Source organism: Canis lupus, chromosome 1, assembly GCF_011100685.1.
Source record: "Canis lupus familiaris isolate Mischka breed German Shepherd chromosome 1, alternate assembly UU_Cfam_GSD_1.0, whole genome shotgun sequence".
Classification (NCBI taxonomy): domain Eukaryota; kingdom Metazoa; phylum Chordata; class Mammalia; order Carnivora; family Canidae; genus Canis; species Canis lupus.
The window spans coordinates 55944456-55971441 of record NC_049222.1 but is presented as its reverse complement, the minus strand read 5'-3'; the positions used below and the strand labels follow the sequence as shown (position 1 = coordinate 55971441).

Below are 26986 nucleotides of genomic sequence, written 5' to 3'. Positions count from 1 at the left end.
CCAACTACATTTCAGGAGTTTTAAAATCTGTTACAGAAGACACTGTGAAACATGAGAAACCATTAATATAAACATAACAAAATACAAAATACGTGGCAAATTAGGATTCAGATTCTACAAAAAATTTCTGTGAGTCAATCTGAAAAAGACAAATAGCTCATAGGAAAAATTACATGCAAAATCTATAAACAGGCAATTCAAAGAGAAAATGAGAATGACCCTTAACAAAAGAGAGCCTGTCCACTCACTGAAATTAGGGTCATATATAAACAATATTTCATATATTCCAGGTTATAAAAAAAACCTGAAAATACTGAGAAAGTGGGAAATTCTGAAATTTGGAATGCAAATGGACATAATCATCTCAAAGATCAATTTGCTTGGCCTGGTCAATCAGAATCTCTGCATGGCCTATGACCAAGAAATTCCTAGGTGTCCATGCTAAAAATTCTCATTAGTACAGAAGGAAGCATGGACAAGGATGTTCATTAAATCCACATCTCTAACAGTAGAAAAATATAAACAACCTGATCATTTCTCAGTAGGGGGCGAGACAGATTAACTGAGACTCATCTGGACAATGGAATACTAGAGAACAGTTACAATAAGTGAATTATCACCCACAACTTCCAGTAAGTACGCATCTCTGGAAAGGCAGAAAGCGAGAAGGAAAGGCAGAGAAGCCTTCTGGTTATGTCTGTAACTATTCCTTAAAACTTCTGGGTCTTGAGGATCCCTGGGTGGCTCAGTGGTTTAGCGCCTGCCTTTGGCCCAGGCGTGATCCTGGAGTCCCTGGGTCGAGTCCCACGTCGGGCTCCCTGCATGGAGCCTGCTTCTCCCTCTGCCTCTGTCTCTGCCAATCTCTCTTTCTCTCTCTCTCTCTCTCTCCCTCTCTCATGAATAAATAAATAAAAATATGAAAGAAAAAAAAAACCTGCTGGGTCTTGATTCAACTGAAAGAAAAATAATAAACAAGTCTTGTTGCTCTGGGAATTAAATGAAGTAAGAGATTGGTTGCAGCACCTACATCACTAGTAGGTGTGTAATACGACTTCGAGTCCAGGAGGCAGTCAGACAACCTACTGCCCAGGAAGAAACTCAGTTCCCACAATCAAAGAACCGCCCAGCAGGCAGGCTGCCTTCTACCCAGGTCTCCCTGGAGCTGGTGAGAGCCTTCAGGACAAAGGTTCTCTGCATTCTTCCAGTAAGAACTCTCACAGAACGAAGAAGAGAAAGGGAACAAACTGTCCACAAGGGAGGAAAAAACAAAAACCAACACCAGAGTTCAGAATTTCCAAAGCTGGGGCACACATGAGTTCAAAGATAAACCTCACTTCACAGTAGTGCTGTGAATTGCATTAAAAATGTAAAAACTACACCTTTAATAAATAAATGTAAACACTAATATGGGAATAATAACTTAAGAGTAAATGTTTTAAAAAGAAATGAAAACTTTAATTTAGTAGCCAAGGAAGACTTAAAGAAATTAAGCCTAGGGATAGAACATTATTTCCAGTAACGTCGTGGTTGTGGTCCTCCTCCTCCTCCCCCTCCCCGTACCCCTCTCCTCCCTTCTTCCTCCTCTTAGTTCTAGGCAGGGGGAAAGAGTAATGAACAAAATAAAACAGCCCCTATTCTCAGGACATTATAACCCAACAAGAGGAGATACACAGTAATGAGAGATGGTGGCACACAAGAAATACACAGGGCAGAGGGGGGACGTAGGTGGGAGGGAATACTTGAGCAAAGCCCTAACCCTCGGCAAAGAGCATTCCAAGCAGAGGGAACAAGTACAAATGCCCCCAGGACAGCAGCTGGCTGGCATCACACTGGGCTTGGGAGGTCAAGGTACGTTCTGAGTGATGTAAAAGGACAGGCTGGTCTGGGCCAGGAGCGAGAAGGGAGTTGGATCATGAAGCTTCTCTGAAGGCAGAGCTACCAGAACATGCTGAGATTCAATGCGAGGTCTGAGTGAGAGAAAGGACTCAACAACAACGGCAAGGTGGGGAGCATTAAGCAACAGACAAGTGACTTGCGGGATGCTTACGAAGATGGGGAGGACGGTAAGGGCAGCTGTGACTGGGGCCGTCGCAAGTCAGAGTTCAGTCCTGGACACGGTAACCCCAGGGCAATGATACACACATGGGCCATTCAGTGCTTAAAGTCACAAGGAGGGAAATTTCAGCAAGCGAGCAAGTGGCAGAAGAGAGGAGGTACGTGGTCAGACCCTGGAGTCTCCTTCACTCAGCAAAGGAAAGCCGGCCAGTGTTGGAGAGAGGCCCGTGGAGGATGGGTCAGCATCAGGAGTTACAAAATAAAGTCCGCACTGGGCAGCGTGAAGGTCACGGGTGACTCAGGAGAGATTTTGGTAAAGTCAGGAGTTCATGGGACACCTGGGTGGCTCAGCGGTTTAGCGCTTGCCTTTGGCCCAGGGCATGATCCAGGGTGATCCTGGATCCCCTGCAGGGAGCCTGCTTCTCCCTCTGGCTGTGCCTCTGCCTCTCTCTGTCTCTCTCATGAATAAAATAATAAAATACAAAAAAAAAAAAAGTCAAGAGTTCAAACTCTTAGGGTAAAAAGCAATGAAAAAGTTGTAAAATTTAACTTTCCTGTTAAACAATTCAAATTGACAGCAGAGTATATATCCAAGCCTCAGTGTTTTTGAAAGAGCTGAAGTTTAGTGCAAGAGCCAGGTGTGGGACAGTGTGCCCTGGTGTCAATGCCTTCGACCTTGAGCTCTTACACTTACCACCTAATCCCTGGAGCATGTTCATCAGGCCCTCAGCTGTACGCAGAGCGCCCCGCAGCCACTCTATCTTCACAAGTACTAGGGACGAGAGACCAGAAGTTGCTCAGACAACATTTCCATAATCTCTAGTCCTGGAGGTGTGGGCGTTTGGGAAAATTATTTGAACATTTGAGCACAGAACGGCCTAGAAGCAAAAACATCAATCAAAAGCTGTGCTGAGAGACGCCTGGGTGGCTCAGGGGTTGAGTGGCTGCCTTCGGCTCAGGGCGTGGTCCTGGAGTTCCAGGACAGAGTCCCACATCCGGCTCCCTTGCAGGGAGCCTGCTTCTCCCCCTGCCTATGTCTGCCTCTCTTTTTGTGTCTCTCTCATGGATGAATAAATAAAATCTTAAAAAAAAAAAAAAAGTCTGTGCTGCGGAAGACTGGTATGCTCCTGCAGACTTCTTCCCTGAGACAGAATGCTGGAGGTGAAGGCAAATCTTACCTCTAACCCAGCCACCCAAGCACACCAACTGCTACTGGATTCCCCCAAAATATAGTTCATTTTCTTTCTGCTCCTCTACTGTTCCTCATTATCTATTCCATTTCCAAAGCTCCTCTCTTCTAAGACTGGCCACCGAAATCACAGTTTTTGCTTTGTTCTTTAGGCATTTATTTATGGCTAATGGGGAATGACTAAATGTCCACGCCTGTGACATCACTGGAGAGCACTGCAAATGATCCAGGTGGAGGAGGAAAACCAGCCCCGGTCGGCACTTCCCGAGGAACAGTCACCAACTGCCCATCAGTCTAAACTCAAAAGCAATACCAGATTTCAGCACAGGTAGGCCGTCACCTCGACTGCCCGGTCTAGAAAATACATCCTCCAGATTCCATGACCACAGCCACAGCATCCGCAGTCCAGTCCTGGTCAAGGAGACGAAGAAGACGACCCCACGGGACGAAGCAGCTAGCGGGGACCAGGCCTCCGTTAATGCCTCTCACAGAGGACCCCGTGACCCAGGAATACCAGCGACATTTTTTAGTATCTAAACGGGCATGAATAGTGCGAAGTCAACAAATGCTTCTTTAGAAGCGTATCACGTCAGCCACGGTCAGTGTCAGTTTGTCCCCGTGGTCTCAGAACAGTCCCATACTTACAGGCCTCTCTTTACTTGAAAATGTACGTAGAGCCCAGACTCTGATAGTAACACACTTACACTGCCGAGAGAGGGGAGCAAACGGAATCACCCGAGGGGGAAGGGCAGGAAGGAAACAGGCCGACACCTTCAGGAAGCAAAGGAAAAAGCCTTTTCGTGGTCCTACAGTGGGCAAGTGATCCTGGCGCTCAGAACATCCGGGTTACCCGGGAGAGCAGCTGACGAGGGCAGCAGGGCTGCAAGCAGTGCTCGGGCCGGAGAAGGCCCCGCCGTCAACCTGCCCTCTGGTCAGGACGCGCACACAGCCTCCCCGCGTCAGCCCTCTGGGCCACCCGTGAGTGCTCCCCCTCCCCCTCCCCCCGGCTCCAACGGGGTGTTCTCAGGCCTGCGTCCTGGGGCTCTCGGGGCTCTGGTCTCTTCCACACAAGTCTCTCCCAGTCTCATCTCTGCCTTGGCTCCCCCCTCCGTCCCTCCCTTCCTCCACAATCGTCCTCCTTGCTGTCCCCTCCTCTCTAGCTGTGAGCCTAGGAACCTTCTACCTGGAAATCCACAAGCACCTTCAAAAGCAAACTCTCTCAACGACAGCTTCCTATTTCCCCCCCAAACCTCATCGACCACATGTACACTTCTTTTTACTTCTGGCTCAGGGTCCTACCATGTGTCCAGGTGGCCAAGAACAGACCTGGGACGGGCCTGGACTTCTTTTCCTCTCAGACACTGCCTCATCGGTCTCCAGGCCCCGGGGCACTTCCTCAGCCACCTCTCCTGCCCCGTGACCAGTGTAGCCTGAGCTCAGGCTTCTGTCTCCCAGGACCACCGGCCAGATAACCCGCCGGCCTCCTGCCTCCAAGCTCACTCACCCTACACTTGCCTGCTCTGCTACCAGGAGGTCTGCTGAGCGGCAAACCTCATCCTACGGTTTCATCTGGAACATTCCTAACTCAGCCAACAAGGCGCTGGTTAACACCTCCAGGTTCCCAGGTCACAAACCGGCTCCTTGGCTCCTGACGCACTAGGACGCACACATAAAGCACGCTACCCTTCAGCCACCGGGTTACGCCTCGAAAATGAACACGCCATCTCAGCGGCTTATGACAACTAAGATTCAGGTCTTTCTCATGACAGCACATCACTGTGTGGGTAGCTGGGCCTGTTCCCATGGTCTTCATTCTGCTATCAGGACAGCAGTGTGGCATGGGGCTTAACGCCTGGACGCAGGCTGGCCCGTGTCACCGACCGGAGCAAGCCACACAGTGAAGCCTAACACTCGGAGAACAGGAAGCAACCCTCGCTCAGGAAGGAGCAGTGGACACCGAGGAACAATGCGCTCCACAGGTCACCCGGCACACACGTGGCACCTCTCCTCCATCTTGGTCCTAAAATTCTTCTGGATTCAGAAGAAACACTTCCTATAGCTCGGTTAACCTTGCTGACCTGCAATGCAGGAAAGCTCTGCTGCCCAGGTCACTCGGGTTGTCCCTCCTCACAGCGCTGACTGCAAACACTGTATCTGCTGAGTTGCGAACGTCTGCTGCCAAAGGCATTCCTGACCAGTGTGCTCTTGCTCATCTTTTCACAATGGGTACCAGATGACCCAAGTCTGCTGAATCAATAATGTTCTCTGCCAGGAATGCCATCCCTTTTACCCATACAGAAAATTCCAGACAATTCTTTACAGAAAATTCCAGACAATTCTTTACCATCTAAGGACTCATCTCGATAGTCTATAAAAGATGTCCCTGGTCCCCACCATCCAAACAGAGCACCTATCATAGTACTGCCATGGTTTTTTCAATCTATCTTCCATACTAGAATGGGAGCTATCTGAGAAAAGAACCATGTGTCCATGAAGTTCTGCAGGCTCAGTACTTGCAGCGACTGGCCCATAAACAATAACTGCTAAATGATTGACCTTGTAAAGGAGACAGAGAAGGACACATTTACTGAGTGGGAAAGCCAGGATTCAACCTCTGGCCCGAAGTGCAGTCAGCATTGTAGGTTGCCACTTAGGCTCTGCTCTGACGGCACAATGGGGCCATCCATGATGGTCCATCTGCATCCCTTCTTCCTTGGACAGCAGACCATTTCATCCTCTCACCTCTGCAGGCTGTCTCTGATCAAGCCTGAAACACAGCAAGCACTCAATGAATACTGGCCAGAATGAGTGCTGTGCTGACCTAAGAAAAATGCAAAAGGAATGTCGAGATGTCCACAGTTTTAACACGGCAAAGCCACAAAAAAACAAACATAGAAGCAATTTCTCTTATCACCGGGCCTGTGATATAGGTGCATAACTATTCCAAATTTTTTTTTAAGATTTTATTTATTTATTCATGAAAGACACAGAGGAAAGAGAGAGGCAGGGACACAGGCAGAGGGAGAAGCAGACTCCATGCAGGGAACCTGATATGGGACTTGATCCCAGGACTCCAGGATCACACCCCGGGCCAAAAGCAGGCACTAAACCACCAAGCCACCCAAGGATTCCCTATTCCAAATTTTTGCTCACAGAAGTAGAAAAAAGCAAACAATTTTCATAGTATTTTATGTAAAATCTGCAATGGGTCTCAACAATCAAGCTGGTGATATCAATTATATGCATTTGTAACCACATACTAAAGATAAAATATCTAAAAATGTCATTACACTAATAAAATGCAAATATTCCAGAAGCACTGGAAACTTGCTCAGAAGTGTGCAAATCAGAAACAAGTGGCATTTGGTGGCTTAGTTTCCACTTGGTTAAAAAATAATTTCTTACAGTTAAATTATACTTATACTAGGAAACCAGAGCAGGAAAACTTGGCATGGCATGTGGCTAAACACCCTATAACACTAGTTTAGAGACAACCTTAGTTTGCTGCTGTTACAGAATTATATACTAACACATAAATTACATATGTATGTAATGTATACATGCAAATATTACACTCAATTATTCAGAGTCCTCAACTCATAATAGTACACTTGACTTCCCATCTAGAAACTTCCTCCATGTGAGAAAAGACCAGACAAGTGAATTTGTAGGATCTGAGAAGGTCCACTACACTGCCCCCTAAACCCACCATTTCATCTGAAATTCCCCCTTCTAATTTGAGAAAGGCAAATATATGCTCAAGAGATATTAGGTAGAATTGTTAGTAACAATCAAGTTATTATCTCTAGAAAACCGTTGAAATTCAAACATTACCTAGGGGGAAATCGCTAATTAATATGTAAACAAAATGTTACGAAATTAAATTAACTGAACCCCAGCAGTGATGAGAACAAACAAGTTTCATTTGTCCTTTACATGGAAACGTGGACCAGGGAAGGGCTGAGGCGACACTGGAGCTAACTCAAGAAGGAAGCAGAGCGAGAGAGGAAGGGACTACTACAAACTCAAAGGGACAGCCATGCTGTCACCAAAGAGTCTGAACCCTGGGGAGCCTGCCTCTCTCTCCCTCAGGCACAGGAAAGCTATCTACAAAGTTACCAAAATTCCCTCATATCCTTCACTCATACTCAGATTTTTAGTAGTTCCAAGTCTAGTTGCTCCAGTTTAGTTGCATATTTAGAACACAAAATATGGCAAGCACTGTGCTGGCTACAAAACACACAATCATCTGTTACAAAGATAAAAGCTATAACAGAGCTTTAGAAAATCAAGATGATCTATATATCTGTGTATACAATATATAAAAATATACATATATACACACAACATACATTTCCTTAAACCATGCTTGTGATTCTTTCTGAAGATCAAGCTCTAAATTACCCTATTTTTTTTAAGATTTTATTTTTAAGTAATCTCCACACCCAAAACGGACTCGAACTCGCAACCTGGAGATCAAGAGTCACATGCTCTTCTGAGCAACCAGGTGCCCCTAAATTATCCTATTTATAAATTATTTTCCTACAAAATTTCCAAATTTCATTGCAGTGATTTTAAATTTCTGAATTCTACAAACACACTGGTTAGGGTTCAAGCCAACACACAGGTTCATTGCTCCTCAGCTTACTACACCTGTACATCCTTGAGCATATTATTTCATCTCCCTGGGCCTTGGTCTCTTCACCCAAAAATGAGAACAGTAGAAGTACCCACCTCACAGGGTTGCTACAGGAACTAAAAATACATACAAAAACATTTATTAGAAAACAAATTGTTTTAACTTAACTGCGTAATAAAATACAGGTAAGAAATCTTATTGGATGAATAAGGGAATTTGTAAGTATTCAACTAAATCAACTAAAGCTTCTGCTTATTCAAGCAGAGGAGAGGAGTTAGGAGAACTGTAGGATAACACACACAAAGCACCCACGTTTGTATCAGGCATGTGGACATAGCATGCACTCACAGAATGTCCAACCAACCTAGGCAGCTTTTAAGAACTGGATTCCCAACAGACATATGCTTGGTTAAGAAAAACGACTCAGGGATCCCTGGGTGGTGCAGTGGTTTGGCGCCTGCCTTTGGCCCAGGGCGCGATCCTGGAGACCCGGGATCGAGTCCCACGTCAGGCTCCTGGTGCATGGGGCCTGCTTCTCCCTCTGCCTGTGTCTCTGCCTCTCTCTCTCTCTCTGTGTGTAACTATCATAAATAAAAAATAAATAAAAAAAAGAAAAACGACTCAGTACTGACTAAAAATGCAAACAATAAACACATAGAGCCAAACATACACGCACGCTTCAAGCAATTTCCAACTATTCTAAAAGATGTATATTTCTTTCATAAAAGAAAAGTATTTTTAAACGTACAATCTCACTACAGTGAAGTAAACACATAAACTCCTTCTAACTAAGCTTTCAAGAAGATACTTTACAAATAAAACATAAAATAGTATCATAAATGTTTCCTAATGCTTTTCCAGATTTGCTGGTCTTAACTTCACTGTCCCCAATACTCCCAAAGTAACTGTTTCCTGAAAGTAATAAATAACTTTTAGAAACTGAAACCAGAAAATTTGGTATAAAAACATGTCAACTATAGCAAGAACTCAACAAGGCCACCTTTGCCAAACTTGAATTAAAAACACATTTTTAAACACTTGAAGTCCTAAATGTTAAATGTACACTGTCCATGGTACTCTGGGAGAGCTCCTCCTCTTGAATAACCAACCAGCAGCTTAGCTGATCTACAAAGGAACCCTTCACAAACTGGCTTATTCAGCAAATATGATTTCTTATCTGTAATTTTATTACCTTGGTAAGTTAAAATAATATGTTTACTAATAAACACGTTTCATTTGATGCTTAAAAATGGTGTATCAAAATAATTTAGTAATGCTAACTATAAAAAGGAAACAGTCACCAAAAAATTGAAATGAATTTACATCTCGCCATAAATTAATACCACAATATATTTGTTGCAAGACAAGTTGCCAGCAAGTAAAGAAATTCATCTTAAATGTCAATTCAGTAAAATATTCTGTTTTTAGCACATGTTTTTAGAATATATTTTTAGAATATATTTTATAAATTTTTAGATTATGTTTTCTAGAATATATTTACAAATTACTTTGAAGTACTAAGATTCCATATTCTGTATGGCAGGTTTAAGAAACAAGTATTATCTGTCTGTATTTGTCCTTATGTTATGAAATACACTAAAGCTAAGGGAAAATACAACCAAAAAAGCAAAAAGACATCCTCACAGAGTCAACGACTGGCATAATCAGAGTTTACACGTGGGAAGGAGAGCTTGAAAGGACACACAAGTGCCAGAAGATGTGAGCCCGCATCAAACAAAATATCCACCCACCACAACGCTTGCAATACATTAGACAGCATTGTTCTCTAGGCTAGGAATGGACCCACCAGGAGGAGTGGCCTAAGTCTTATCCTGGGTGAATCAGAGTAATAAAATCCATAGGTCACCACTTTAGTGAGGTCGTGGGACAGTATTCTTCAATAACAAAAGTATAAACGCTTGTACCTTATTACTGATAAGTAAAAATTAAGGTATGTGCTTATATAGAAAATAAATATATAACATGCAAAAAAATGAACACTGTTGAAGTCTACTCTTCCATCATATTGAGCCTTATGTTCACATTTTAAATGATATGTATGTTAATTTTAGAGCTATAGTTGGAAAATACCATGAATACAGGCTTTAATACCTACCTTCAAATATAAACCAAAATTCAAATGTAAACCAAAATTCTTAATACCCATCTTAGCATTCTAGGGCAGTAGCTCATAACTATAGTCCAAGAGCCCCTGGGGTTCCCCCTTAGACCTTTCAAAACCAACTGTGAAGTGCAAACTTTCGCACGCTGGTACTTACACAGGAACAGCCTCGCACTGTGCAGGCACATGTATGATGGGCCGAACCGATGCCCGTTAGCACAGATCAAGGCAGCAGCAACAAACTGGACTCAGAGCCAATGAAGTTTTTCACTGCTATGAGTAAACACTTAAAAAACAGAGGTGCTGTTTCACTTAAGAGTATCTTTGATAAAACAGAAAAAATTATGAATTTTATTAAAACTTTTGTTTTAATAAATAAATAAATAATAATTTTAATTAATAAATCTGTGTTCAATAATCTATGTACCACTCTGGGAAACACTTGTACATAGGCTGCGTACCAGTTTGATGGATCTCTCAAGAAAAAGCACTTGTGAACCGCTGAAATTGTAATCAAGCTGAGCCAACTTTTTCATGGAATACCGTTTTTACCTGAAAGAATGACTGACAAGCTACACTTATTCAGGCTTGAGTATCTGGCAGGCATTTTCGCAAACACGAATGAAGCAAGCCTATCCCTTCAAGTGCTGCCTCTGGCACTGCTGCCAGTAATAAAATTTGAGCTTTGATAAGGAAGTAAGACGTTTTGAAAACTTAAGATTTTTCTGATCAGTGGTAATATTAAACAAATGTAGTATTTCGGTATTGTTTAAATAAATGTCCCAACATTTGGAAAATCCACATAACTCAGTGAACCAATATTTTCTGTATAGTCAATGCATGATGGCAAAAACTATGTATGGGTAAAAGATCCACTCAAACAACAAGACAAACTCTAATGTAATAGAACATAAAAAGTATTTTAAAAGATTTTTAAAGAAGAATTAGTAGCAGAAATTAAAATACTTAGGCTCAAATAAAAAACCTTCATATAACTGATTATTTTATTACTAATGTCTCTTAAAAATAATCACCCCCAAAATTACACAAGTTTTTGTCAATACAAAAATTGATTAATGTGAAATGTAATTTAGAAACTCATTAGAGAGCTCATATAAAATCATGGTATATTGTAAACTTACGTAAAATCATGGGGTATTTTACAAGCATTGGTCTAGAAGTCTGGTGCCTTCAGAAATCTACTCAGATAACAATGCCAATAACCACCTAAAAATAACATATTTGAAAGACATCTTCCCAAGTCATAGGCTTTACACAAACCATGTATATAAGTTATGCATTTTTCTTAAAGATTTTATTTATTTATTTATGAGAGACACATAGAGAGAGGCAGAGACAAAGACAGAGGGAGAAGAGGCTCCCTGTGAGGAGCCCGATGCAGGACTCGATCCCAGGACCCCGGGATTACACCCTGAGCCAAAGGTAGATGCTCAACTGCTGAGCTACCCATGCATCCGGAAGTTACACATTTTAAGAATACAATGGTTTTTAATTATTTACTGTGTCCAACTGTGTGCATTTTTTTTTTAAGATTTAATTTATTTGAGGGGGAGGGAGGCAGAAGGAGAGGGACAAGCAGACTCTGCTCCCAGTGCAGAGCCGGAGCCGGGCTCCCATTTCAATCTCAGGACCCTGAGGTCAGGACTGGAGCCGAAACCAAGAGTCAGACACTGAGCCAACAGAGCCACCAAGGCGCCCCAACACTGTGTATATTTTTCCTCCCACTTCATTTTCGCAACTAAACATATGGAACTAGGTTCAAAGCAACAGGAAAAACTGACAATCTGAAGCCTCGGCACCAAAACACTGTGACTAGTAACAGGCACAAAAAGAAATAAGATAGAAATCTTGTTGGTTCTCTTGTAAAAGTCAGGAAATAAAAAGAATAAGTAGGTTACCATGGAAAGTACCATTATTAGCAAACAAGGGTATAAAAAGAAAGTACATTCTTGCAAGGGACAACAATTTAAATTTGCGAAGGGCAAAAGACTAATTTTCCTTAGTAAAACATAAGTGAAATCAAGCAAGAGAGAACAATAAGCTAGAACTCTGAATATAACAAGTGCACTGGACTGCACTTAACCCATAAATACCCAAACAAGACTAACAAATAAGCATTTTTCTCATGGGTCTTAATTTTAGGATTTAAACTCTGTTCTACTACAAAATTCCAGTGGAAGCTCTCAGATAAAGTTTCAGAAAGCAAAGTAAGACTTCTATATTCGAAACAACCTGTCACACAGCATTCACTACAGGTGGGGGCCGAGCTGAACTCAATAGTCACATGCCCTCTTCCTACACATGCTTCTGTGCTACCCAAAAGGAAGACTTTTTTTTTTTTTTTTTTTTTACACAAAGAAAATATCTGATATTCTGTGAAAAATGGTCTCACCAGTTCAGCCTAGGTCAACCAAGCACTCCAGGCAAGAGTAAATTTAAAGAAGTCTGAGACTTCAGAAACTGAAACAACAAACCATTTACTCAAGTTTGTATTGTTTGCACTTACTGTGAATGGAAACAATTCTAGTTTATCCCTCTTGTCCTGGTATAATCATTACTCACATATGTTCCATATGGTTCACTCTAACTATTATACAGTAACAGCATTTAAAAAGCAACTCTCAACAAGGGGACTATAGAGGGATATCTCAAAATAATAAAGGTCACAAATGACAAACTCACAACTAATACAATACCATCTTTAAATGTGAAAGGCTAAAAGTTTCTCCCCTAAGATCAGGAATAAGACAATGATGCTCACTCTTGCCTTTTTTTTTTTTTTTTTTTTTTTTTTTAGATTTTATTTATTTGAGAAAGAAAGGGAGAGTGCTTGCTTCAGGCAGCACATATACTAAAAAAAAAAAAGAAAAGAAAGAGAAAGAAAGGGAGAGAGAGAAGGTGAGCACGAGTGGGGTGGGTAGGAGCAGAGGCAGAGAGAGAAGACTCTGGACTGAGTAGGGAGCCATAGGACTGGATCCCAAGACCCTGACTGAGATCATGACCTGAGCTAAAGGCTGACGCTTTACTGACTGAGCCACCCAGGTGCCCCTCACTCTCGCTACTTTTATTCAACATACTATTGGAACCCTACTGGAATAAAAAAAATTCAGTAAAGTTGCAGGATACAAAATTAATACTCAAAAATTCATTGTATTTCTATGGACTAATAATGAACTTCAGAAGGAAAGATTAGGAAAGCATTTCCACGCACAATTGCATCAAAAAGAATAAAATACCTAGGTATAAATTTAACCAAGAAAGTGAAAGACTTGTACACTAAAAATGATAGACACTGAAAAAATGGAAGATGACTCAAAACAAATGAAAAGACATAGATAGGGCAGCCGGGGTGGCTCGGCAGTTTAGTGCTGCCTTCAGCCCAGGGCCTGATCCTGGAGTCCCGGGATCGAGTCCCACATTGGGCTCCCCGCATGGAGCCTGCTTCCCCCTCTGCCTGTGTCTCTCCTCTCTCTTTCTCTCTCATTAATAAATAAAATTAAAAAAAAAAAAAAAGAAAAGGTATAGATAGACCTTGCTGAGACTAGAAGAATATTCTCCCAAACCATGAGAAGAATACTGTTAAAGCATCCATACTACACAGAGCAATCTGCAGATACAATGCAATCCGCATAATTTTTCACAGAACTAGAACAAATAATTCTTAAATTTGTATGGAACCAGATAAGACCCCAAATAGTCAAAGCAATCTTGAGAAGAACATAACTAGAGGTATCATGCTCCCTGATTTCACACTGTACCTACAAAACACCAGTAACCAAAACAGGGTGATACTAGCACTAAAACAGATCAATGGGAAAAAACAGAGATTCCGGAAATAAACACATTTATACAGTCAAATAATCTTCAACAAAGAAAGCAAGAATACATAATGTAGAAAAGACCATCTCTTCAATAACTGCTGTAGGGAAAACTGGACAACTATGTAGAAAAAATGAAACTGAACCACTTTCTTAATACCACTTACAAAAATAAACTCAAAATGGATTAAAGACTCATATGAAATGGGAGACTATAAAACTCCTAGAAGAAAACTCAGGCAGTAAGTTCTTGGGCATCAGTCTGAGCAATATCTTTCTGGATCTGTCTCCCCAGGCAAGGGCAACAAAAGCAAAAACTGATGAATAAATCTACATCGAATTAAAAAGCTTCTGCAAAGCAAAGGAAACCATGAAGAAAATGAAAAGGTAACGTATGGAATGAAAGAAAATGCTGGCAAACCACATATCAAATCTACCCAAACAGACAAAGGATTCACACAATGTAATAGAAAAAAAATCAATTAAAAAATGGGCAGAGATTGTGAATTGACATTTTTCCAAGGCGACATCCAGATGGCCAACAAGCACATGAAAAGATGCTCAACATTACTACTCATCAGGGAAACGCAAATCGAAACCACAAGATGATATTACCTTACACCTGTTAGAATAGCAATTATCAAAAAGACAAGAAATGACAAGTGTTGGCGAGGATGCAGAGAGAAGGGAACCCTCCTGCACTATTGGTGGGAATGCAAAATGGTACAGCTACTATGAAAAATAGCATGGAGATTCCTCAAAAAATTAAAACTAGAACTACCCTATGATCCAGCAGTTGCACTTCCGGATATTTACCAAAGAAAATGAAAACACTAATTTGAAAAGATACAGGCACTGCTCTGTTCATTATAGCATTATTTACAATAGCCAAGATATGGAAGCCACTTAGGGGGTCATCAACAGGGGAATGAATAAAGAGGTGGTATACATACACAATGGAATATTACTCAACCATTAAAAAAAAGTGAAATCATGATGCTGACAACATGGACAGCCCTGGAGAGTATTATGCTAAGTGAAATAAGTCAGAGAAAGGCAAATACCATCTGATTTCACTTACGTGAAGTCTAAAAAGCTTAACAAACACCACCCAATAACAACAACAAAACTAGAAACAGATTCATAGATAGATAAAATAATCTGCTAGTTGTCAGAGGAGAGACAGGGTAGGAAGATGGGCAAAAGAGGGGAGGCGGAGTTAAACGCTACACACTCCCAGTTAGAAAATTAGTAAGACACGGAGACATGATGTACAACACAGGCTTTAGTGCATACATCTCATAACTCTGGATGGTGACAGATGGTAGCCAGATTTACCATGGAGACCACTTCCTCATGTATGTAAATGCACACTAATGTACTTCTCTGTTGTACACCTGAAACTCATAATACTAGACAGAGATACACACACACACAGTAGAGCACGCTATGTGCAATCAACCTAAAAACACGATAATGCAAAGAAGTATAACAAAAGTTCACATCATTTTCTGTAAGCCATGCTAATTTTCTTTAACATCAGTTTTGTTTTTTTTTTAGTAAAATACAGAAATTCTGGCTATTTTCCAGTCATAGTAAGCTATGCAATTTCAGTTCCTCTAAGTTCATTCATGACACACTCATAAACTTACAAGTATGAAACTTCAAATTATCCTTATCTTTGGAATCAAGTTATACCAGGAAGATATTTTCCTAGTTTACATAGACTTTTTTTTTTTTTAAAGATGTTATTTATTTATTCATAAGAGACACAGAGAGAGAGAGAGGCAGAGAACACAAGCAGAGGGAGAAGCAGGCTCCATGCAGGGAGCCCGATGCGGGACTCAATCCCGGGGCCCCAGGATCATGCCCCAGGCCGATGGCAGACGCTCAACTGCTGAGCCACTCAGGCGTCCCTACATACGAACTATTTTATATATGCTTACTTTCACCTTATAAAGTACATTCACTTTCTAAGTTAAATTATAACAGTTTTGGTCAATCACATGTACCAAAATGATGAGTGAAGCTTTACATTTTTATTGTCACTAGAACCAAACTTCAACCAGATGACCTCAACTAGATCCACCTCCCCAGCCCACTCTCTTTGGCCGTGACATATGACTGGGTAATATTAAGAAAAGTTTCTGCTCATTCATAACTTATGCATAAGGATGGTCCAACTTTGACCGTATGCCCACATCTGCCATCAACTCATGGTACTAACTAGAAGCCCACCAGTGGATTTTCAGGCCCTGAGCCTATCAGTGTCAGCTAACAGACTGGGACACACCCAAAATGGGTTAAAGGGTCTGCGAGATTTGGCAAATTGTTTACTATCAACTCACAAGTGTAAATGTAGGTCAAACAAATTTTCATCTCTCTCCTAAGACAAATGAGTGCATCCTAAATACAATCAGCCAGGAAAATAATAGAAACAGCAAACTTCTGAACAAAAAAAAAAAATCAACAGAATTCACTTAACCTGGAAATAATTTTCAATTAAGAGATCAGTTTAGTTTTATGTTCTATAAACACTACTCAGATCCATTTTGTTTTTAATAAAGGAAAACAGATTTACACCAATGTAACTGCTAGTATTATTCATTAGCATTTTCTGACATTATACCCAAGTTCAAATCTAATAAAAGTGTTTATAAACAAATTAACCTATGCCACCAGAATAGGCAACATCTAGTAATAATGCTTTACATATTACAACTGCTCAATTAAATCCTTAATGGCATAACCTTAAATCGTTTCTCTAGCTTCCCACCAATTTGGTATATACTCTGATCTTCTGTGACTCGTACTTTTTTAAGAATATGAAAGAGCCACTTCTACTACTATGCTATTAACCAAAATCAAAATTTTATAGTTCTAGAAAAGCCTAGTTACAACAGTTATATTCCATTAAGTCTATAAACTGCAGAAATTAAAATTAGTCTTCACTGGCAGAAAGAGGGCAAACTGAAGCCAGTCTAGATGCAGTTTCAATTTAAGATTTGAACACTGTCAGACAAGGGTTTACCTCAGACTGACAGGCTCACACCCATACAAACAAATCTTAACCAGTTATTACAGGAAATAAAGGTTAAAAAAAAAAAGTTACAACCACCATTAAGTTTCAAAGAGAAAAAAAAAAAAAAAGACAGAGATGCCTATAAATACAACTGCCTGCATCATTATATATTAATCACTAGAAAAAGGGATCTTGTAAGTATGGATGTTCAATAAAACAACTGTTGTTTTCAAAATAGTTTCCAATATAGTTAAGTCTTATGATAAAGCACAGTTACAGCCTAAGCTATATAGTCTGGACTATAGATTTAGCTATAAATTATGCAACTTACTACTACTTCACCTGAAGACTTCCTACTCCACCTGTGCTGACAAACCAGAAGTTGTTTTATACACACACCTCTGGGTAATATGAATCACCACATTACTTCTCAAGATTCATCAGAATATTAAAATACAACACATTCACCTTTAATACAGTGTATATGGATGGACCTACAAATTCTAGGTTATATTTTCCCATCAACATAAAAAAGAAAATAATGAACTCCGGAAGTTATTTTTTAAAAACTGACTTTAAGAACTCTGGTGAAGCAAAATGGTCAATTAAGAACAGTTCCTGCATTTAGGTGTAACCCTTATACAAAAGAGTAACACATGAAAACAGAAATCTCTAATCACCTAACAGATAACTCCAGCCAGTTCTTAACATGTACGTACTCTACGTTTTGTCAAGAATAAACGTATACAGAAAGAGGTCATATTCAACACCTTTTCCACATAATATTCCTTGAGCACCTACCATGGTGACAGACATAACAATGTTAAAAATAATAAAATTCAAAGCCCTTGCTTTCATGTAATCTCAGAGGGACACAGAAACCAGTGGCTACAATGAATGACAAGACAGAGGACCAGAAACCAAGAGGGGAGCTCTGGGTAGGCAGAGAAGCCCTCTTCCGAGAAAGTAATGGAAGTAAAGTTTAGCAACAAGCATTCTGCCATAATAATTAGAAATTCCTAAAAGAAAGAAAGCCTTAACATTAAGAAAACAACAGGACTAAAAAACTTTAAGAAGCTTTATTGGGAGCTACAGTTTTCCACAGTAACCAACACCTTAATTGAACTTAACATCAATCTCCTAGTGATAAGATATCAACATTAAGTTTAAGTCAACTCTTATGAGTCCAAAAGAATCTAGGACTCAAGTGAGGAAGGACTGAAAAATATGCAATGACAACATATAACTTGCTTTTTCTTTAGAAGCTCTCCTTTTACACATAAACATGAATATGAAAGAAAAAGTAAACTTAACCAGGTTGATTTCATAACATTATTTTCTTAAGAATATAATCCAAAAAGCCAAGTTTACCATCTTACTGAATATAGAAACCACCGAGTTATCAGTGCTTATCAAGACTGCCTGAAATCACCAAACACAAATGATCAACAATTAACGTAGCCATAAAATGATAATAGACACTGATTACTGTGCCCCCCCCAAGATGCAAAGAAAATAAACCACAACGAAGCTCTCCTATACGCATATAAAAGATTATCTAAATACTTAAATATAAGGCTTAAAGTGCAATCCTATAAATCAAATTCTGTGATAAATTTGCTTAACGTTTACTAAAAATAATAAAGGCCCGTATCCCACTTACATTCTTAGAGAAAACTAAGAAAAATCATTTGTGATGGCCAAATAAGGTAAGAATTCATCATCAGACGGTACAAACTTTAAGACACAAGTTTAGGTAAATAAAGCAAACTGAAACCATGAATCTTGAAATATTGGTTTAGAGAATCACTAACATGAAAGTTCACCTACATCATAATGAAAAATACACCCTGTTAAATGGGAAGCTCAACCTGCAAGACCAGAATAAATTTAATAGTATGCCAAGGTTCTCCAGAACACATAGTATTAAGTGTGAACTAGTTCTAGAGAATAAAAAAAAAACTAACATAAATAGCATATATTTTTAAAAATCAACTTATTTCATTTTGCAGAGCTTTCCCACACAATTCTGGAGAATCATTTCTAAAAAGGGACCAAGTGTTGAGTAGGGACGAGAAACTACTAAATGCAATTCATAACCATTTTCAAAACCAGCCCTTCAAATCTGCTTTGCTTCAAGACACATACATACAGCAACTTTTCACCTGCAGGTCAACTATGTAAAAAGCAGCTCTCCAAATGACAGGCCAGTTTTAATACCTCCTACGATCTCTAAGAAAATAGAGAAAAAATTTCAATTGAGCGCCTAAAAATGGAATTTTTTGAAACCAATGAACTATAAAATCTGTTTCTGATTTAGATTTTTTTTTAAATGCCAAGTCAATTCCACATCCCAAAAGAATAAACTGAGTGATCTATTAGTAAATCGAAAAAATATTCCTTTTCTCAACCAGACTTGGGTAATCTCTCTCAAAAAAAAAAAAATTATAAATAGATTCATTCAAACAGAAAAACAAATCAACCACGTATCATGGTTTTGCATCCTCGGTTTTTAAAGCAGAGATAAGAAGGATGAATCCATGATGCTGAAAGACCCCAGAGAGCTCAAAGTACTGCACAGCACCTTGGAGAAGAGGCGCTAACAGTGCAGGCGCCGGCACGGTCCGCACACCCAGTCATGTGCAGGCGAGGACCTCGCTCGAGTGCCCGAGCCGGGTCGCGTGCACCATCCCCAACCCAGGAGGGGCTCCAAGGGGCTGGGCCCACCAGGCAGAAAGCAGCCCCCAACCCGGCCCAGCCCGACGCTGACCTCGCACGTGTGATAAAAAGGGGCTCATGACACCAAAGAGGATGAAACGTGGTGGCGGGGGGGGGGGGGGGGGGGGGGGGGGGCAGATTCGGCCCAGAGGGCAGGTGCGCAGGGCTGCGGCTGCCTGGACGCGGGCTGAGCGGGGACCGCTCACAGGTGCGTCCAGGACGCGGGGCCGCACGCCGGGCAGGTGCCTCTGCAGCTCGGGACCCCCGCCCCGTCCGCCACCCGCCCGGCGGCTCGGCCATAAACAACGGCCATTGTCCCGGGCCCAGGGCGAGTGGGATTTCCTCCGGGTCTGGGAGCGCGCCCGGGGCAGGGCAGGGCAGGGCAGGGCAGGGCAGGGCAGGGCCGGCCGCCCCCGAGGAGGGACGGGGGGCGGGGGGCGGGGGGCGGGGGTGGGGGAGGGGCGGGCGGGGGAGGGGGCCCGGCCTCCGGCCTCCGCCCCGCGGCCCCCTCCCCGCGGCCCCGCCCCGCCCCGCCCCTGCCCCCTGCCCCTGCCCCTGCCCCGGTGACCGCGGACGCCCGCGCCGGCCCGGCGGGGGGAGGGGCGCCGCGCTCCGACCCGGCGGCCGCCGACCAGCGGGGGAGGCTCCGAGTCCCGCGAGCTCCGTTCCCGGCGGCGCGGCAGCAAACGCGCACAATGAGAACTTTCCCGGCGCTCACTCTGCACGCGCCCCCCCGCCCCCCCCGAGCGCCGACCCCCGGGAGCCCCCGCGGCGGGGCACAGGCCCGCCCGAGTGACAAAGGTCCGCGCTGCCCCCGCCCGCGCCCCCCGCCCGCGCCCCCGCCCCGCCCCGCCCCCGCCGCGGCCCCGCCCCCGCCGCCCGCCGCCCGCCGCCCGCCGCACAGGTGACCGCGCCGCCGCGCCCCGCCCGAGGGGGGTCGGGGTCCGGGGGAGCGGGGGGGAGCGGGGCGGCCTGCGCACCTCGGTGGGCTGGCTGATCTCGAACAGGTCCAGCCGGTTGGCGTTCCAGTGGTGGATGATGTCGGCCAGCTTCCGCCGCTCCTCGTCGCGGCCGCCCGCCGACATCCTCCCGCCGCCTCGGGCCGCGCCGCGCTCCTGGGCCGCGGGGGTCGGGCCCGCCGGGGGGGGAGGGGAGGGGGCACCGCGCGCGCCCGCAGGTCCGCGGGCCCGGCCGGCCTTCCCGCCGCCGCCGCCGCCGCCTCCCGGGCTCCCGGCTCCGGGCTCCCGGCTCCCGGCTCCCGGCTCCGGGCTCCCGGCCGCGTCCGCCGGCCCGCCCCGCGTCAGCCCCGCCGGCCGGTGTGCGCCCGCCGCCCGCACACGCCGCCCGCGCCCCGCCCCGCCCCGCCCCGCCCGCCCGCGGCCCCGCCCCGCCCCGCCCCGCCCGCCGTGCGCGCCCCCGCCCCGCGTGCCCGCGCCGCCGCACCTCGGGGCCTCCGCTAGGTGCTGCTGCGCCCGCCGCCGGAGGCCGCCGCGCGCCGGGCCTGGGCGGGGCTGGGGGCGGGGGGCAGGTCTGCAGGGGGCTGCGTTCCCCCGGGGAGCTCGGTTCGGAAGGTGCTTGCTGGGGTCGCAGGGGCTGGGTTCCACCCGGGGCAGCTGGGTCCGCAGGGGGCTGGGTGCCGGGGGTGGAGGTCGGTTCGGAAACTGCTGGTCTGCAGGGGGCTGGGTTCCGAAGTGCTTGGTCCCAGCGGTGCCGGGTTTCAGGGGGTGGAGCTGGGTTCCGAAGGTGTTGGGTCTGCAGGGGACTAGGTTCGACCCGGTGGAGCCCGGTTCCGAAGGTGCTGGTTTGCAGGGGACTGGGTTCGACCCGGTCGGGTTAGGTTCGGAAGGTGCTGGGCCCGCAGGGGGCTGGGTTCGGACCCGGGGGGCTTGGCCCTAGGGGCGGTGCTAGGTCCGGGCGGGGCGGGATGGGCGTGGGCAGCAAGACTGGCGGAGGGAAGAACCGGAGCGCGGGAGTCCGCAGGTGCTGACCTCTGCAGCAGGGCCTGTGCCCCCTAGTCGCCTCGCCTGGGTTCCCGCGGGCGTCTGTGGGTCTCTAAGGCATCCCTTCCAGGGTGATACCCTTTTTGTGGGAGTCCAATCAGAGCGAACCTTTTGGGCGGTAAATTATCATGCTGTGGGCGTGTTTCAAAGATGAGGTTCCTGAAGCCCTCCAGTGTCTGGAGGCAGCCCTGTCCTTGGCTGTCCTGTGTCCTGGGAGTCCCAGCACTGCGGTCCGCCTGCCTCTGCTCTGCGTGCCGGGCTGCCTGGCTCCCTTTGTGCGCATCCACTCAGAGACTACATCTTCTGCCAGACAACTTGTATCTACAGACGCAGGTAGCAGGCTCTGCAAAGTTACAGTAACAGAGGGGAAGAGTCACCTCACCGGCCTTTTTCCTGCAGGGGGAATGCCAGCTCACCTCTCAGTACACGTGGAGGCCTCATTAATTTTGCTAGCAAGGTTTCTCAATTTAAGGTGCTTTCTCTTTAATTGCCCCCTACCTCCCCCCCCCCTCAAAAAATTACTTTTTGGCTGCAGACCACATTCCAACAGACTGTTTCCTCCATGCAATGCTCATCCAGGTGAAGTCAGTGTCTTATATTCTCTATCTTTGCGTTGTAACCAAAAGCCTCCATCGTTGGGGAGCCAGAGCTAAGTAATAATGAGAATAGTTATATTTGACAAAGCCTCTTTCTTTTGGTCATTACTCTGTCTTCCAGAATGGAGGTAATTTTTCTCGCCACCAATCAGATTTTTTCTTTTGTAGGCAAGAGGAGAATCCCATCATCCCTGCTGGGCTTTGTCTCCCGCTTTCCTTTTCCACTGCTCTAGTACAGTCCAGCTGCGTACAGAGGCTCTTCGGCGCAGAAGCCTGAGGTGCTGAACCAGTGCCAGGGATGAATGAATCCTTTAGTAGTTCTGTGGCCTTCTTTCTCAAGATTAAAGGGTGGTGATTTGCAGAAAAGCCTATGTGTGTGCAAATGGTACCTTCATGTCCTGGCGTTCTGTTCCTTTCTACCTCTGTATTCTCAAGTTGCTTTTGGTTGTTTTGTTTGTAGTGAACATCACGTGTCAACACGGCTCAGAAGCGTGTCGCTAGGTTCCACATGCCCTGCGAGTCATCAGCCACCGTGTCAGCCAAGTTGCCACTGTAAGAGCTTGATTGCTCATGAAGCTGTTACCAGGAACGACTTCGCTCCTTCTCTCGTAAAGATCTATGCCATTTGCAAAGCTGGTGAGTAGACTGCTGGTGTCCAAAGTAAGTATGCGTGGTATTGCTAGAGAAAATTCAGCATTGCTAGAAAATAAGTACGAGTTCCCTGCAGTATTTTTGTCATAAAACATGGCACACAGGGAATGCCTACAGTATGATGCAGGACACACAGAAGGCTCTTAAACAATGTTATTATTATAGTCTCTATTATAATAATAGTTATTATTATAGTTTTCCTAGTCTCATTAAAAATCTCCATTTGTGTTACATGTGAGCGGTAAATTGATATCCAAACTACAATTCATAGTAGATCCCAACCACCATTAGTTTATTGACAAAGGTTTAAAAGCAACCCAGAATCCAAAGAATACCTTTCATTTCTAAATCACGAAGAACTGGTATATGTTTAGGCCATGAAAATGTCCAGGCTGACATTCTTCCACTGTCAGTGTTCAAGATCTCAAGATAACATACTGATCCCTCTGTTAATTTTGATTCCACATTATACAGATAATTAGACACGATCTTCTATTTTCACTGTACTGCTGAGTACTGATACATTTAAGAAATCAGATTTAAGTGCTACTCAAGAAATGCTGTATAAAAATAAATTCATGTGGGAGTTATTATTCACCCCACCCTATAGACAGAGAAACCAAGATGTGAGACCAGAGATGAGGCTGAAGGTGAACAGAGCGGCAAAAGAAAAAAAATCTTTTTCATCTATACGTCTGTTTTAAAATTTATTTTCCAATTTGTATCTAACTTTTACTTTTCTTTTTTAAAGTGTTTTTTTAGTTATGCTTAAAAAACACAAGAGCTCCTGCTTAAATATGCACTGATCAGCAAATATTTTAAGTATTTCTTGCTAATACTTCAATCTACTTAAAATCTTAGAGTATAATATAATGGGAAGAAATTATGTAATGATAACTTAAAATTCTAGTTAAACTCTGAACTTAAAAGAAGTTTTTTTTTTTTTTAATATTAGGAAAACCAGGCTCTAAGACCAACCAAATGTAATAAACTTATTCCTGCCCCAGTTTTCACGAACTTTGGAAAATAGAAAATGCCAAGAGAAAGATTAAGAGCCTAATCCATCTTGGAAGAACAAATGGTACAAACATATCAACTATGATTAATGGTCTATAGGTCACTTCTAGCCACCAATAAATTTCATATTTCAGTAAATTAGTTTTGAAATATTTTAATCCGAAAATAGCACCTATCATCTTAAGAGCCCTTTTGCTAGATCTGTTGATTCAGAGGACGGTCTTTAAATAAAACTTCAAGTAAAGGTATATAATAGAGTTACAAAGAGCCAACTTTCCGGGTTAGCCTACCTTCCACCGTAACCTCGCCAAGTAGAAGTTAATCTAGCTAGTTGTAGAAAGTTAAATAACCAGACTCTTCTTCTGCCTAACCCATGGCCAAGAAGGTCAGTGTTGTCAATTTAATTTTTAAAAAGAGAGAGATTCCAAAGGATTAAGTCTCCAGAAGTAAGTAGGGTACGTGCTACTTTACTGGTGAATGGAGGAATGTGCCTTTAAATTTTTCCTGCATTATATTCCCATGTTCTTGATGGTTAAATTTCAGGTTACCTGTTAGAATTCTCAGGAAACAAGTTTTCACAGAGAAAGCAGAGATACAAAAAGCCCTTAAAATAGGACTTTAATCTTACCAACTCAGACATCAGTGGTTAAATGTGTTTTTTAGCATTTTATAAGTTAAGATAATGCTGCAAAAAAAGATGCCACATCTTAAATAGATAAAGAAGGTATTTACACTGAATGCAAAGGAAATAGACTGTGTGTGTTTGTGTATGTGTGTGTGGAGGTGTCAGGGGGAGAATTACACTGTTTGAACCCGGTCACTCACCCCTAATGTGTTGGAGAATTGCTTCATGTTACCTTAGTTTACCTAAGTAAGGGCCCTTGGTGCCGAGGACCTGTCTTACTGACTCTGCTTCTGTCCCCCACTCCCAGCACCGAGCGCAGCACTGTGCTTTGTGTACAAGGCTGTTTGATGAATAATCGTTGACTGGAGTGGAGGCCCACTGTGGGGTACGGTGCACACCCCACCGCCACGAGCTGTTGCAGTCTGGCCATCACTCAAATGATGAGTCTTTACAAGGGTGGATGCCACAGCACGGAAGCCACAGATGGTTTCTACCCAGGCTTTCACCTTTTCTCTGGATAATAAAAGGTATAGTTCCAGATGGTGGGGCGGGAAGGAGAAGGTATGTTTGCCTCATCCCTACAATAGAAGTCTTGATCTCCTGAGCTGTTTTCACATGACTCCGCCCACTGGCTGCCATTGACTCAACCAAAGCAGAGAGAATGCAAGAGACATTGTGAAAAACAGGTTCTAAAGTGAACTAAGTGTAATAAACCTGACTCCTGCCCCAATTTTCATAGGCTCTGGGAGATAGAAAGTGTCAGGAAAAAGATCAAGAATTTCACAGACCTAAGAAAAAACAAATGGTAAGAATATATCAATCTTTACTCTCTATGTCTCATGCCCCTGTCTGTATGATACTTATGTATATACACATATATTTGGTAATTATGTTTTATAAAAATAATATATAAATAAAACGTGTCACAGAATTATATAAACGATATATAACATATGCTGATGTATAGAATGTATATAATTTTGCTAGAACACATATTTTTAAATACAAACTCCCATTAAATTTTATTTCAATAAATAAAAACACAGACCAAATGAAGGGAACGTGGACTATTAAATACTTTACTGGCAGTAAGAAATGGAGAAACCAAGAGAAATAAATATCGAGAAAGGTGCTGTCCATGAGAAACCTGAGAGTAGAATATCTCAGGACTTCTCCTAGGCCTCTCCTTTATCCACTGGCATCTCTGGAAATCAAAAATGCCAAATTATAGGTGCCCGCTTTCGGAAATGCAGTACAACTCAAGCATTTCTGTTTCTTTTTTTCAATGTAGACATTTTTAAAAGTACTGATGTTTGCAAAACCTTGTGAGAAGTGAAAATCTTGGCCTGAGGATTTGGTTAAGACGCTGTTGTTTTGCTCTAGGCACTGGTGCCACACACATGCACCTGCTCTAAATATATACCAATGAGAGATGAAAGACAGAGAAAATATGAACTTAACGGGTACTTGAAACAACCAAACATCACTGAGGATCCACATTGGACCCAAGTGCCCAGATGAGAAGGAGCTGCAGAAGCCATCCTGCTGGACTTGGGGCCCAGAGTTGGTCCCGCGAGGAGATGTGGTCCTGTTTGGTGGTGGGGACTACAGAGCCCAGAGGGAGGGGAGGAAACACAGATCCAACCTTCTGACCGGGAACTGAGCTAAGCCACACAGTGGTATCTCTGCCTCCTGCCAGGACACTACTCCCTCCAGGATGAGGGAGGACCAGGATGACCACTTGGACCAGGTCAAGGCCTTTGTTAGAAGGAGATGTGAGCAAAGAGGCATTGAGAGAGAGAGTGAGAGAGAGAGATTGAGAGAATCACGACCTAGGATGAGTTGACAACCCCAAAATTCCAAAACACATGCACAAACCAAATGCTAACTGACCATGAAAAGCAGCAATTGAAAGATGAATTCACTCTAGACTAAAATTAACAACTCAGGAAATGACATGTTGGCAAGGGTGTGGAGAGAGGGGAACCCTCTTACACTGCTGGTGGGAATGCAGGCTGGTGCAGCCACTCTGGACAACAGTGTGGAGGGCCCTCAAAAAGTTAAAAATAGAGCTACCCTACAACCCAGCAATTGCAGTACTCAGTATTTATACAGAGGATACAAAAATAGTGATCTGAAGGGGCACATGCACCTCAACATTTATAGCAGCAATGTCTACAATAGCCAAAATATGGAAAGAGCCCAGATTATGTCCATCAACAGATGAATAGATACAGAAGATGTGAGATATACATACACATGCATGTACACACACACATATACACAGTGGAACATTACTCAGCCATAAAAAAAGAATGAAATCTTGCCATTTGCAATAATGTAGATGGAACTAGAAGATATGCTGAGAAAAATAAGTAAGAAAAAGACAAATACCACATGATTTCACTCATGGAATTTAAGAAACAAAACATGAACATAGGGCAAGGGAAGGAAAAATAAAATTAGCTGAAAACAGAGGGAGTCAAACCATAAGAGACTTAACTATAGGAAAC

The 26986-nt window shown here is 43.4% G+C and overlaps 1 protein-coding gene across 19 annotated transcripts in view; it reads right to left on the bottom strand.

Annotated features, from left to right (window-relative positions):
• Nucleotides 1–20684, bottom strand: part of AFDN (afadin, adherens junction formation factor) — a 137473-nt gene extending 116789 nt beyond the window's left edge. For all 19 annotated transcript variants that reach the window (XM_038526552.1, XM_038526556.1, XM_038526553.1 and 16 more), the window contains exon 1: nucleotides 20565–20684. In XM_038526552.1, coding sequence (XP_038382480.1) covers nucleotides 20565–20669 — 105 coding nt within the window. In that variant the 5' untranslated portion in view covers nucleotides 20670–20684. The remainder of the gene's footprint in view (nucleotides 1–20564) is intronic.
• Nucleotides 20685–26986: the final 6302 nt, after the last annotated feature.